The following is a 14753-nucleotide window of genomic DNA, read 5'->3' as shown; positions in this document are numbered from 1 at the left end:
TTATTTTCTCTCGCTGTGAACAAATGGATCTAGTTGTTTTTATTATTTCTCAATTCTTTGAACTAAACATGAGCTAAATTTCTTTAGCTAGGATTATTGATGGAACCAAAGTTGCAATAAAGATTTATTTGTTATTTTAATTGTTTGGGTAATTTTCATCATGTTTATTCAAGTGTGTTTATTGTCTAATTTTTGTTAAGTGACTGGCCATCATTTAGTAGAAAATATAAACTTAAATTAATTCTAGAAAGGTTAGTTTTAGTTAGATCTATCTTGGATAATATAAGGAAATAGTATAGGAATATATTATTGTCTTGTATGACCCATTAAAATTCGTGTTTAACTTCAGGTTTTGGAAACTAAAATGCATAGGAATATGTTGATTTTGGTTTACGGAATCATAGGCATAGATCTGTCGGAAGAGGAATGTGCAGAATTTTAAGTTGACTGGATGAACTTTGCTACAGTATTCATATAGCAAAACGTGGTCAGAGTTGCAACTGAGGGAAAATCAGTAATCCTAGCCTTTACCCATCATTGATTCACAGCTCGTAGCTTAGATCTTGTTAAGTCTTACCTCTTGTTTGCATTTTAATCACACGCATTGACTTTACTCATTCATTTTACTTAATCCTTATCAATTTGGTACTCGATTCACTCTTTGATTTAATTTAGTACAACTGGTTTTTGTAATTAATTTCTTATTAACTCAATCCCTGTGGAGACGATACTTTTCACTCACTACTGTAGTCCTTGTTCGATTACGTGCACTTGTGTAGAGTTATTTCCATTCATAGGATTTTTGCGAACAAGTTTTTGGCGCCATTGCCGGGGAATTGATGATTAGTAAAAATTATTATAGAAATCAGTTTTTGTTCATTTTAATTCAATTTTGCTTCTGTTAGTCACAATTACTCCTTTTGTTCTTCTGCAGTTATAATTTTCTTGCATGAATAGACCGAGGGATACAGATTTGATTCCCTTGGACCCTGAGATTGAAAGAACTTTTAGAGCAAGAAGAATGGAACAACAGGGATTTACTAGTATAGAAGAAATGGCTGAGGGAGCAGGTGAAAATAATCAAGGTAACAATGTTGCAGCAATAGCAGAGGACAAGGATAGGGCAATCAGAGATTATACCATCCCCATGCTCGACAGGCTGTATCCAGGCATTGTTAGGCCAGAAATTCAGGCAACCAAATTCGAGCTGAAACCGGTTATGTTTCAAATGCTCCAAACCGTGGGGTAATTCAGCGGGATGCCGATCGAAGACCCACATCTGCATCTTTGGCTTTTTATTGAAGTAGGCGACTCTTTTAAGCTCCTTGGTGTGACTGAAGAGGCTCTTCGCCTCAAGTTATTTCCCTATTCTCTGAAGGACAGAGCTAGAGCATGGCTGAATTCTTTACCACCAGATTCGGTAGTTACATGGACTGATTTGGCTGAGAAGTTTCTGGTGAAATATTTCCCTCCAAACAAAAATGCCAAACTCAAGAATGATATCACATCATTTCAACAGTTGGAGTGGGAAGCTCTGTGTGAATCATGGGAGCGTTTTAAGGAGTTACTAAGGAAGTGTCTATACCACGGACTTCCTTATTGGATTTAAATGGAAACCTTCTATAATGGACTCAACGCTCTAACTAGAGCCATGGTGGATGCATCAGCAAATGGTGCCTTGCTTGTGAAGTCGTACAATGAGGCTTATGAAATTTTAGAGCGAATGTCCAACAACAACTACCAGTGGCCCACCGAGAGAGTTTATACAGGACGACGTGTTGCTGGAATTCATGAAGTGGACACTGTGACTGCATTGATAGCTCAAGTTTCTTCATTATCTAATATTTTGAAGTCCATGAACGTGGCTGCATGAGCTAATACAACAACCCCAGCTGAATTAGCTTGTGTTTATTGCGGAGACAGACATTCGTTCAAAAACTGCCCATCCAACCCTACCTCAGTTTGTTATGTGAACAATTTCAACAGGAGTAACAATCCGTATTCCAACATATACAACCCAGGGTGGAGGCAACATCTGAATTTTTCTTGGGCAAATCAAGGAGGTAGTTCTTCAGCAAGGTCGAGTAAACCAACACATCCACCGGGTTTCCATCAGCAGCAACACCAAAGACAGCCACCTCAAGAACAATCAACTCCCATGGAGGCACTGCTTAAAGAGTACATGGCAAAGAATGATGCAATCATTCAAAATCAAGCAGCCCTCCTTCAAAGTCAAGCTGCGTCATTGAGGACTTTGGAGAATCAAGTGGGGCAGCTAGCTAATATTTTAAATAATAGGCCCTAAGGATCACTTCCTAGCGATACGAAAAACCCAAGAAGAGATGGTAAGGAGTATTGTAAAGCTATCACACTTCGGAATGGCAGGGAAATTGAGCAACCAACTCGACAATCTGCTACAGCATTAGAGCCCTCTTCGATCCAAAATCAGAAAGTCCATCAACCAGAAGTTTAATCAGAACGGGATGCTACAGACTAAAATGCTACAGGAAAGCTGAAGCAAAACGGACTAGAGAGACCTCCACCCCCATTTTCACAAAGATTTCAGACTCAAAAGCAAGATAAGCAGTTCAGGAGATTCATAGACGTGTTAAAGCAACTCCACATCAACATTCCACTTGTGGAGGCGTTGGAGCAAATGCCTAATTACGTTAAATTTATTAAGGATATTCTTTCGAAGAAACGTCGGCTAGGTGAGTTTGAGATGGTGGCACTAACCGAAGAATACAATGCGATATTGAAGAATAAGCTACCACCCAAGTTGAAAGATCCTTGTAGCTTCACTATACCGTGCTCCATTGGTGATCAATATGTTGGAAAGGCATTATACGACTTGGGAGCAAGCATCAATCTGATGCCTATGTCTATCTTCAGAAAGCTGGGAATTGGTGAAGCAAGACCCACCACTTTTACTCTGTAATTAGCTGACAGATCTTATGCTCATCCAGAAGGAAAATTTGAAAATGTGCTAGTGAGGGTAGACAAATTTATATTTCCAACAAATTTCATTGTGTTGAATTATGAAGCAGATAGGGAGGTGCCTATTATCTTGGGAAGACCCTTTTTAGCTACAGGCAGCACATTGATTGATGTGCAAAAGGGTGAATTGACCATGAGAGTCCACGATCAGCAAGTCACTTTCAACGTGTTCAAGGCAATGCGTTTTGCTGACGAGGTGGAGGAATGTTCAGCTATTAATGTTCTGGATTCACTGGTGGCGGCAGAGTTTGAGAAAACATGCTCGGAAAAGCTAATAAAAGAGGATGACCTGACTGATTTTGAGGTAGATGAGGACAACAATGATGGTCAAGTATCATGGATGGAGGGTAGACACACATCAGCCAGCTCTAGGAGGCAATTCGAACCATTGGAATTATCAGAAAGGCCCTTCAAGCAACATAAACCCTTTGTGGAAGAACCACCTATTTTGGAACTAGAGCCTCTACCTGCACATTTGAGGTATGCATACTTGGGTGATTCAAACACTCTTCCAGTAATCATTGCTTCTAGACTAAGTGATATACATGAAATGCAACTGCTGGAGGTGCTAAAGAAGTTCAAATGGGCGATTGGGTAGACTATCGTAGATATAAAAAGAATCAACCCATCAATCTGCATGCATAAAATTTTGCTTGAGGAATGCTACAGCAATTCGGTGGAACAACAAAGAAGGCTGAATCCAATTATGAAAGAGGTTGTGAAGAAAGAGGTGACTAAATGGCTTGATGCAGGGATAATTTATCCTATTTCAGATAGCTCTTGGGTCAGCCCTGTTCAATGCGTGCCCGAGAAAGGAGGAGTCACGGTGGTTCCAAATGACAACAATGAGTTGATTCCTACGGTGATTGGTTGGAGGGTCTGTATGGACTACAAGAAGCTGAACAAGGCGACTAGGAAGGACCATTTTCCTCTGTCGTTCATTAATCAGATGCTTGATAGGTTGACTGGAAAAGAATATTATTGCTTCTTAGATGGATACTCAAGCTATAACCAGATTGTTATAGCACCAGAGGATCAGGAGAAGACCACCTTCACCTGTCCTTATGGGACGTTTGCTTCCAGGAGGATGTCGTTCGAACTCTGTAATGCTCCAGCAACTTTTCAAAGGTGCATGATGTCTATATTCACTAATATGGTGGAGAAGTCGCTGGAGGTTTTTATGGATGACTTTTCGGTGCTCGGAGACTCCTTTGGTGATTGCTTAGCAAATTTGGAAAGAGTCTTAATGAGGTGTGAAGAAACCAATTTGGTCCTAAATTGGGAAAAATGCCACTTCATGGTACAAGAGGGCATTGTACTGGGCCATAAGGTTTCCAACAAAGGCATCGAAGTGGACAAGGCAAAGATTGAAGTCATAGATAAGTTACCACCACCGACATTAGTGAAGGGAATTAGGAACTTTCTGGGCCACGCAGGCTTTTATCAGAGGTTCATAAAAGACTTCTCAAAGATTTCCAAGCCATTATGCAGTTTGCTGGAGCAAAGTCGACCATTTGAGTTCAATGGAGAATGTCATCAGGCGTTCTTGGAGTTAAAGAGACGGTTAGTGTCTGCGCCTATTGTCATTTCACCTTATTGGTCACTGCCATTTGAGCTGATGTGCGATGCTAGTGACTACGCAGTAGGAGCAGTGTTGGGGCAATGACATGAGAAAGTATTCCACTCTATTTACTATGCAAGCAAGACAATGACTGAGGCCCAGCAGAATTATACTACCACAGAGAAAGAGCTGTTAGCTGTGGTATTTGCCTTCGATACGTTCAGAGCATATCTAGAGGGCACCAAGGTGATTGTATACACTGACCATTCCGCAATTAAGTATCTGATTGCCAAGAAGGATGCTAAACCGCGACTGATCCGGTGGATATTATTGCTGCAAGAGTTTGATCTGGAGATCAGAGATAGAAAAGGGTCTGAAAATCAGGTTGCAGACTATCTTTCCAGACTTGAGGCGGGAAGTGGGACCGAGAAGAGGGAGCCCATTCGAGAGACCTTCCCTGATGAACGACTTCTGGCCGTGCAACAAGCTACAGCCCCCTGGTATATTATATAGTAAGTAGGTTGTTTCCACCTGAAATGAACAATCAAAAGAAGAAAAAGTTCCTACATGATGCTAAGTTCTATTGTTGGGATGAGTCGTTCCTATACAAGCAATGCGCGGATCAGATTATTCAGCGGTGTATTCCTGAGGAAGAAATTAAAAGCATCCTGCAGCATTGTTATTCATCACCATACAGAGGGCATTTCGGAGGAGCAAGAACAGCCGCAAAAGTCCTCCAATCTAAATGTTATTGGACATCCATTTTCAAAGATGCTCATGAGTTTGTGAAGACATGCGACAGGTGCCAACGTGTTGGTAACATCTCCTACCGACATGAAATGCCACTGAACAACATTTTGACGTTTGGGGCATTGACTTCATGGGGCTGTTTCCTCCATCTTTTGAAAACCAGTACATCTTGGTAGCGGTCGACTATGTCTCAAAGTGGGTGGAAGCGGTGGCACTTCAAACGAATGATTCTAAGGTAATGGTAAAATTCCTTTACAAGAATATTTTTACCCGCTTTGGAACACCTAGGGTAATCATCAGCAACGAAGGAACCCACTTTGGCAGCAGGCAGTTTGAGATTCTCTTGGCCAGATATGGAGTGAAGCGCAAAATTGCTACAGCATACCACCCACAAACTAGTGGGCAAGCAGAAATCTCAAATAGGGAGATAAAGAGGATCTTAGAGAAGGTGGTCAACCCGTATCGCAAAGATAGGTCGCTGAGGTTGGATGATGCTCTATGGGTGTACAGGACAACGTTTAAAATACCACTAGGGATGTCTCCATCTCGATTAATCTTTGGGAAAGCATGTTACCTATCGATGGAATTGGAACATAAGGCATATTGGGCAGTCAAACAGTTGAACTTGGACCTCCAACTAGCAGAAGAGAAGTGTTTGTTGTAGCTGAATGAACTTGAGGAATTCCGACTGCAAGCTTATGAGAGTGCCAAGTTATATAAAGTGAAAACCAAGAAATGGCACGACAGCAAAATCATTCCACGACAGTTTGAGGCTGGACAACAAGTCTTACTCTTCAACTCAAGGTTGAAGTTATTTCCAGGGAAGCTAAAGTCCAGATGGTCAGGTCCCTTTGTGGTGATTCAAGTCCACCCACATAGAGCAGTGGAGATTGCTGTAGCAAACTTAGGGAGAACTTTCAAAGTGAACGGTCAGTGACTCAAACACTACTGGGGTGACGAGTTTAACCACCAGAAAACCTCCATCACGCTTCAAGATGCATAAAGGGCAACATAGTTAGGCTGAAGACTCTAAAATAAGCGCTTAAGGGAGGCAACCCTACACTTTCAATCTTGTCATTTCTTTTGGTTTATATGTTTTGTTGATTATTTTCTGTTTGTTTTTTGTTAAGTTGTGAATTTTGATCCAGTGTGGTTTTATGCTGAGGTTACTACAGCAGAAAGAAGGGAAAACTGAGCCAGATGCAAGAGGTGGTGTTTTCATAGTTTTGCTGCAGTAAAAATTTTTCACCACAAATAAATGCTGTAGCAATTTGGAAGGCAAGAAAAACTGTTGTAGCAATTTGGAAGGCAAGAAGAAATGATGTAGCAAATTGACCATAAAAAAACAAAAAAAAAGTAAAAAAAAAAAAACTGAGTTCAGATGGCAGGGGCTGTGTTTTCATGGTTTTCCTGCAACAAAATTTTTCATCACGAATAAATGTTGTAGCAATTTAAAAAAAAAGGGGCCTATAGAAAAGATCTCGAAGGGCCACATGCCCTACTACTTTCCCTTCTCTGCGCCGAAAAAAAAAGAAAAAAAAACCCTAGCAGCCCCACATTTCCCTTCTCTGCGTCGAAACAACCCTACCAGACCCCACCTCATGTTTCTCTTGGCCATATCTCTCACACGCTGCCAACCCCACAAATTTGGGCACCAACTCTACATTTCAAGTTTGGGGGCGTTCCACACTCTGCTCAAGCATCAACTCTAGCACCATCGACGGTTCTACCATTCCATCTGACATTTGGGGCTCCCTACATCTTGGTGGATTCATAATGGTGTACACAAAATGGATTGCCAACAAGACGATAGGTCGGTTTCCACTAAACCCATGAATCAGTTACAAACCTTCCAATCTACAGAAGCTGAAACCAGGTATGAGAGGTTTATTTCTAAGCGCTCCTTTTGCCCAGAGAAGGGCTTCTTGTTGACAGACTCCCCCACTATGGGGTATGATGAATCGATACACTCAGTTATTGCAACCCTTAACTGGAGGAAATTCTGCTCTCACCCTCCTGCTACTATTGTACCTCTCGTCATAGAGTTTTATGCTCATTTCACTGAATTAGATCAACATCATGTATATGTGCGTGGTGTTCAGGTCCCAAGTAATCGGGACACTATCAACCGGTTTTATGGATTAGAGGGGTCTACCGACTGGCATTCTAATTTTACAGTGAATACTGATCCGACACAACTGAATCTGATGTTGGAATACTTCTGTGTGGAGGGCACCAATTGGAACGTATCTACCCAAGGCGCCATGACGATTCCAAGGAACAGCCTCACACCACAATGCAAGGTGTGGTACCATTTCCTTAAGTCTTATCTGATTCCATCCATGAGCATGTAAACTGTGTCAAATGAGCAACTGTTGTTGCTAGATTCCATCATCTCATGCCGCTTAATGGACGTAGGAAAAATAATTCACCAAGAGCTCCGTGCGTGCGTGAGTAAGCAGGGTGGTAGCTTGTGATTTCCATCCCTCATTATGGGGTTATGTCTTAGTAATGGTGTGCCAGCATTAGCCACTGAGGAGAGATTATCAATGAAAGGTGCTATCACCACCATTGCTGTAGCCAGGATAACGCAAGCCAAACCGGCCCGAGCAAGTCAAGATGAGCACCTCCCCGAGAATGATGAAGAGGAACTAGACCCTGCAGCACAGGCCACCACCAGTAGGCATACTGCAGCATCAAGCAGCAGGAGTCCAATGCCTGAAGACATGGCCAACTCCCTTAAGATGTTGGAGCAGTGCATAAGCCTTCAGGAAATCCAGCAGTTCCAACCAATGGAAATGCTACAGCAAATGCACAAGCAGCAGCAGCAGCAGTACTGGGCCTATGTACGGCAGCGGGACGTCGCCTTGAAGAAATCTCTCCAGAAGAACTTTACCAGGTCGGTCTTTCCGTTTCCCGAATTCCCCGAGGGTGTGCTGGAACTAATTGTCCCAGAGGACAATGCTGAGGACGATGCAGAGGATGTGGATGAAGAATGAGAGGATAGGCTACTTGCCTACCTCCACAGGGAGTATCAACCTTTTCTTATATTTTGGGATGTCTAGGTTTAATATTTTCTGTTTTTGTTTCGTGTTTCCTGGTTTTATTGTGCTCTGTGGTCAGGTGTTGTTTTTGTGTTTTGTAATGTTCTGTGTTGTTCCCCAAGCAGTGAGGACAATGCTTCCTCTAAGTTTGGGGGTGTTGTGATGTTTTTAGGTCTGTTGGTTAGGTGCTGTTGTTCGTTATTTTGTTTTGTTTTATGGTTATGTTTTGATTTTGCTATATATATAGATAGGATTTTTGGGTTTTGTTGAGTGCAAATAAGTGCTCTGGTTTTGCTACAGCAAAGTTGGTTTTAGGATATTCAATGAAGAGTGCAGTGTTTCGAAAGTCTCTGCTCGTGTAGTGAGTTAGCATGAATTAAGACTTGGTGATGTCTGTTGTTTGTTTGCTCCATGAATGTGATTACTTGAAACTTTACACGTTAGACTATAGCCTAGTTGTCTATTAAAAAGCTTAGGAAATTTTGAATCATTATGAGAGCTTAAAATCATAGATCTGATTGTGCGAAACCCTTGAGGCGAAACTTTAGGGAGCCAAACGTTCTAGGGTGAATTGATATTGAAAATGGCTGATGCTTGGGGGTGTAAAAAAATCCTCGTATGCATAAAATACTCCTCTATTCCGAGCTACCTAGTAACCAGGAGTAACATGAGCCCCATGTGTACTTTTGCATCAAACAACGGTTCAGGATATGAGTTTACTATAGCAATTCTGACTTGTGACGTTGCTGAGTAACCGGGTGCCTTCATCACCAATGTTAACATTCAAGTAAAAAGGTAACGATGACATGAGGAATTTGAAAGAAGAAAAAAATATTAAAAAAATAACAGTAGATATTTATACACCCATCTAATGCCCTTAGAGACAGTTTGTGGAATGAGTGAAACCTTAGATGTTTGGTTAACTGCTACTAGTGGAGAGGGGGTCAAGCAATCAGCTAATTAGATCACAAACTAGGCTCAATGATCGTGATTCGAGTGACCTTAGTGATTCAAGGATGGTTAGATATGGTCTCACACACACACCTATAGAAGAACTTCATTTGGGGGAGTGGTCTGACTACAGATTAAGCTGAGATTTAATGAAATGCTGATTTTAGAAATGAGCTGGGAATTTATAGACATTCTTAGAGAATGGAGAATCAACTTGTTTGGCAGCCAGAGCAACTTTCTATTTTGTGTATTGAGTCTTTTCGTGTTATTTCATTTTGTGTTGTTTGTGGCATTACTAGAGGACGAGCAATAACTTAAGTTTGAGGGTATGATAACTCGATGAAATAGAGTTATTTAACATACTTTTAGGCTTAATAGTTGTTGATTTCTCAAGGTAAAATGCCTTAGTGTTAGTATTTTACATAACATTAGTTAGTTTTCATTTAATTGGTAAAAGGTTGATACTTGTGGAACAATCTTGTCCTATCATGAATTTAGTCCTCAAATTCAATAAAAATATGTTGACTCTAGGTTGATTGTGCAGGAAGTCCAAGGGCAGCTTTGGTGGAAGTACGTTGAAAAAGCACAGCAAAGGAATGGAAAGCAGGAATTCACCCGTTGCTACAACAAAGCTGCAGCAATGCAGAAACAGCCAAAACGTGCATGCTGGTGCAGTTTTTCATTTACAGCTAGTAGTGGTCCAATTGCTGACTTTGTCAAGAGATGACAGTTGTAAGAGCACTATAAGGGGGGACCATCAGTTTTGGCTCTTAGACGGACACATGAAATTAGGGCACCTCAACCTGCCCTAGTATAAAAGAAAAAGAAGAGTATTGTACAAAAAGACAAGTAAGGGGAGGCGCACAAAATTCGCTGTACAAGCTGAGAAGAAAGAAAAAAATAGAGTACAAGAAGAGGTAAGAGAGCTGATTTATGGAGCTGAAGTAAGCAGTACCGCAAGGTTGGGCTTAAGGAAGCAAGGACGCATACTTGTTTAACTTTCAGATTTTAGCTTAATCATTTCCTTCTATCTTTCTTTATTTTCTCTCACTGTGAACAAATGTATCTTGTGGTTTTTATTATTTATCAATTCTTTGAACTAAACATGAGCTAAATTTCTTTAGCCAGGATTATTGATGGAACCAAAGTTGCAATGAAGATTTATTTGTTATTTTAATTGTTTAGGTAATTTTCATCATGTTTATTCAATTGTGTTTATTGTCTAATTTTTGTTAAGTGACTGGCCATCATTTAGTGGAAATTATATACTTAAATTAATTCTGGAAATGTTAGTTTTAGTTAGATCTATCTTGGATAATATAAGGAAATAGTATAGGAATATATATTGCCTTGTACGACCCATTAAAATTGGTGTTTAACTTCAGGTTTTAGAAACTAAAATGCATAGGAATATGTTGATTTTGGTTTATGGAATCATATGCATAGATCTGTCGGAAGAGGAATGTGCAGAATTTTAGGTTGACTGAATGAACTTTGCTACAATATTCCTATAGCAAAACGTGGTCAGAGTTGCAACTGAGGGAAAATCAGTAATCCTAGCCTTTACCCATCATTGATTCACAGCTCGTAGCTTAGATCTTATTAAGTCTTACCTCTTGTTTGCATTTCAATCACACCCATTCACTTTACTCATTCATTTTACTTAATCCTTATCAATTTGGTACTCGATTCACTCTTTGATTTAATTTAGTACAACTGGTTTTTGTAATCAATTTCTTATTAACTCAATCCCTGTGGAGACGATACTTTTCACTCACTACTGTATTACTTGTTCGATTACTTGCACTTGCGTAGAGTTATTTCCATACATAGGATTTTTACGAACACCCACCTCGTGTAGAACAACCGGAATAATGAGACAACAATCCGCATTCATTCTTGAATGTTTTCGGGTTGAAGAAGAAGAAGATGACGACGATGACTGAAGGTCAAGAAGAATCTGGGAGTGGATCTTCATCAAGAGGTGGCGGCAATAGCAACAGCTTCAACGAGTTAATGGCGTACCTGAGTGAGGGCTTAGTAGTCGACAATGGTGAAATGTTTGATTTGGTTCAGTGGTGGAGGGCACTAGGATTAACTTGGCCGATCCTAACTTGACTGGCAATGGATATTTTTTTTATCTCAGTCTCCACTGTTTCATCCGAAAAAGCCTTTAGTACGACCGGCCGAATACTTGAGAAACATAGAAACGAATTGTAACATGACATTGTTGAAGCTTTTATGTGCATCAAGGATTGAGATTGTTCCGACCAACGCTTAGACGATACAATTTCGCCGGTAAGCCAAGAATGGATCGATGAATTTAATAGATTAACTTTTAATTTTGAAGACGATCCTTCAGGTTTAAATTAAATTCTATTATTGTAATTTGTAAATATTTATTTACTTTGTATAGTGTTATTGTAATCTTGTATAGACTTTGTAAGTTCGTTAAATTTGTAATTCGTCCCAGAATGATTGCACTCTTTTTTTCTTACTAAGTTTTTATCCCAATTGAGTTTTTCTTGGTAAGGTTTTTAACGAGACAATCATAAATTACAAATTTAAAAATTAATAAATAAATAATTTTTTATATAGTTTATATTCATTTCAAATTTCAAATTGCAATCTCGCTTATAATTTTTGTATAATTTTTACGATAAATAAATTAAAAATCATTTATATACATATCATATACAATTAATAAATAAAATTATATATAATATATATAATAGTATATAAATATATAAAAAATATTAAAAAATTTCGAGCACTCGGGCGGTCTCGGGCTGCCTAACCGGGCTCGGACAGCCAAAATTTGTCCGAAGCCCGTCCGGGCTCGGGCAGCCAAAACTTGTCCGAAGCCCGTCCATTGTCTTTCTCAGGTCAGGTCAAACAGCCTAAAAATTCGGGCTCAGGTGGGCTCGGTCATCAGATAAAAATTTAAAATTTTCAGTTGTCACGGACAGCCCGTCTAAAGTTTCAACACTACTTCTTAGCCATACGCACAGTTGTTCACCAATAACTTTTCTCGGACTTTGACATATCTGCCCCTGAGGCCCAGCCCAACAGGAAAAGTGCATGAACATGCTCTAACGGTTGTTTCATTAGCTCTGGGGAATGAACTGCAAGCCACAGATTATTCTAGTGGTCTATCGGGTACTGATCTTTAAAGCCACTCGTTAGGCCTGTGCCTTTTACCAAACCCCATATTTGGGCCTCATACGTGAATTGGGCCCCACCTACCCAAAAAAAAGTGATAATTACACTAGCAAAATTGCATGCTTGCATGCTTGATTTGAAATTTAGTAAAAATTTTAGAATATTATAAATATTATAAAAATAACATAATCATGATCATAATGATGCCACATAGTATAAAATCATATAGTCAATATGACATCAAAATTTTGTTATTTTTGTAATATTTTTAAAATCTTACTATATTAAAACTCTACTATTAAAATTCGGTTAGAGGTGTAAAAAGCCCTTGTCTGTTGTGAGGTTGAAATTAAGAGACTTAGAAAATTGTTAAACTTATTTTTAGAGTACATGAGTCTGAATTTTTTTCATTTACTTTTAATTAATACTCTTTTAACTAATATAATTATTTAATTAAAAAATATATTAATCAAGAATAATGTGTAAAAATACAGATTCATACATTCTAAGAGGTGTTTATCTTATTTTTCCTTATGACTCTCATCAGTGTGCCAAATATTTTGGGCTCATGTGACTTTAGACCCCTTAGATGTTAATTGACACTCCACCTACGATTCCAATAGATTATTAAGTGACCGTTAGGAAGAGGGAGCAAAGACGCTACTTATTTCCTTTTTATTGAGGAAAAAGAAGAAAGAAAACCTTGAGACAAGTGTCTAAACCTAGTCATTTCATCATATAAATGGTTTCCCGATAAGCAATCGTGCGCTTTAAGAACTTATCCAAATAACTGCAAATGGGCCCTTGATCCACGGTGATCTAAAAATATTGGTACATGATTCATATTTGGATAGAGTCAACTAACTGTTCAGGATCAGATTCATCCTGTGGTTAGGAATACACATCGAGTGGACCAGAGCTAAGAGGACCCCACTGTTAAATGTGGGGACATGAGTCAGATTTGGATCCATAACATAACCAACTGATGTCGTACATAAAGCTTGACGTTTATGCCTCATGTGCTCTATTAGAGATGTCTTAGCGTGCGTGTTTGGAGTAAAAATTTATATCATGATTCGGATCATGGTTCGTGATCCGTTATAATATTTTTTTCACAAAAAATATACGTAAATTAAGAATAATTTTAAATCATAATTCTGAATCTATGAACCAAACATTCACTTAAATCATCATTTGTAGAGTCTTGTTAAAGTGGGCGTGTGGCCAGGAAATTCGGCTCCAATGATTGTCTGCGGGTGGCCCTACGATTGGGTGGTGGATCTTCTCCTTGGAGAGTTTCTATGGACGGCGTACACTACTAGGGCTCAGTTTGGTATTGATTTTGAGAGCTTAAAAGCGCTTCTTCATTCAGCTAAAGTCGTTTAGACTGTTTGGTAAGAAGCAAAACCGTAGCTTATTCAAAAATCTGAAGCTCATTTCACCCTAAAATCAGAAGCAGCCCATTCGGAGCTTCTGATTTCAACTTGTGCGTGAATCTCCTCTCTTCTCATTAATGAAAATTTTTTATTCCCCATTTTACCCTCATTGAAATCAAAAAATCTCCATCTACCCATATTCCTCGTCACTCTGTTCTCTCTCCTCTTTCGCTCTGCTCTCTGTGCTCTCTCTCTTGTCTCACTCCTCTCTCCGGTCTTTGCTCTCCGTTCTCCGTTGGCCGGTCTCCCTCTTTCTCTTTCTCTTTCTCTGTACCAAAAAAAAAGAAAGAAAAAAGAGAAGGGAGAGAAAGTTGTCTTCTCCGGCGACGGGAAATCTCGTCGGGATCACTCCGGTAAGGTACTCTTCTTGTGCACTCTCTCATTCTTCTCAATTTGGAAGCTTTATCAATATGCTTTTATGCTTGTATCTGTATAGGTTTTAAAAATTCATCCTAATGTTTTTGCTCTCGCGTGCTTTTTCTCTCTGTAGATCATTCACTATGTTTCTGATCGTGATCGAAGCTTAATTTTTAGGGGTTTTCTCTCTCTTGGTTTTGTTCTTTTGCAGATTATTACCAGGGTACTAATCTCATCAATGATGTTATGGTGATTGTAGAAAACTAAATTTTTTAGGGGACTTAGCTAGTTTTTCTTTTGCCCTTGCATCCCTTCCGTGGGCGTCCTGCAGAAAGACTGCTACAGTTTGGGTTTCCATAGACGTTCCTAGCACCCAACCCCCAGGTCAATATGAGGGGGATATTATCATTACCGCAGCAAAGCCAGATACAGAGTAAGTATATTCACATCTATTTTTGTTGTTTCAACTTTCAAGATCTTATTGGTTGATTCTAG

At 39.5% G+C, this 14753-nt stretch overlaps 1 protein-coding gene and 1 non-coding gene across 2 annotated transcripts; one reads left to right on the top strand and one right to left on the bottom strand.

Annotated features, from left to right (window-relative positions):
* Window positions 1-1486: 1486 nt before the first annotated feature.
* Window positions 1487-1593, bottom strand: LOC112093352. The gene has a single exon (XR_002903016.1). It is a non-coding gene; the product is annotated as a small nucleolar RNA R71 (small nucleolar RNA).
* Window positions 1594-2158: 565 nt separating this feature from the next.
* Window positions 2159-3595, top strand: LOC112093341. Its single transcript, XM_024171548.1, has 3 exons — window positions 2159-2231; window positions 2508-2906; window positions 3048-3595. Exons 1-3 carry the CDS (start codon window positions 2159-2161, stop codon window positions 3593-3595), a joined length of 1020 nt encoding a protein of 339 aa, XP_024027316.1.
* The last annotated feature ends 11158 nt before the right edge of the window (window positions 3596-14753 follow it).

Source organism: Morus notabilis, unplaced genomic scaffold (genome assembly GCF_000414095.1).
Source record: "Morus notabilis unplaced genomic scaffold, ASM41409v2 Scaffold1198, whole genome shotgun sequence".
Classification (NCBI taxonomy): Eukaryota; Viridiplantae; Streptophyta; class Magnoliopsida; order Rosales; family Moraceae; genus Morus; species Morus notabilis.
The sequence above is the reverse complement of the archived record's forward strand: the minus strand, read 5'-3'. Positions and strand labels throughout refer to the sequence as shown.

Coding starts and splice junctions, on each gene's coding strand:
- LOC112093341 (XM_024171548.1), top strand. CDS start 2,159: ATGGAGGCACTGCTTAAAGAGTACATGGCAAAGAATGATGCAATCATT. Junction 2,232..2,507: donor TCAAGCAGCCCTCCTTCAAA/GTCAAGCTGCGT, acceptor AAAATGCTACAG/GAAAGCTGAAGCAAAACGGA. Junction 2,907..3,047: donor CTTCAGAAAGCTGGGAATTG/GTGAAGCAAGAC, acceptor ATTATGAAGCAG/ATAGGGAGGTGCCTATTATC.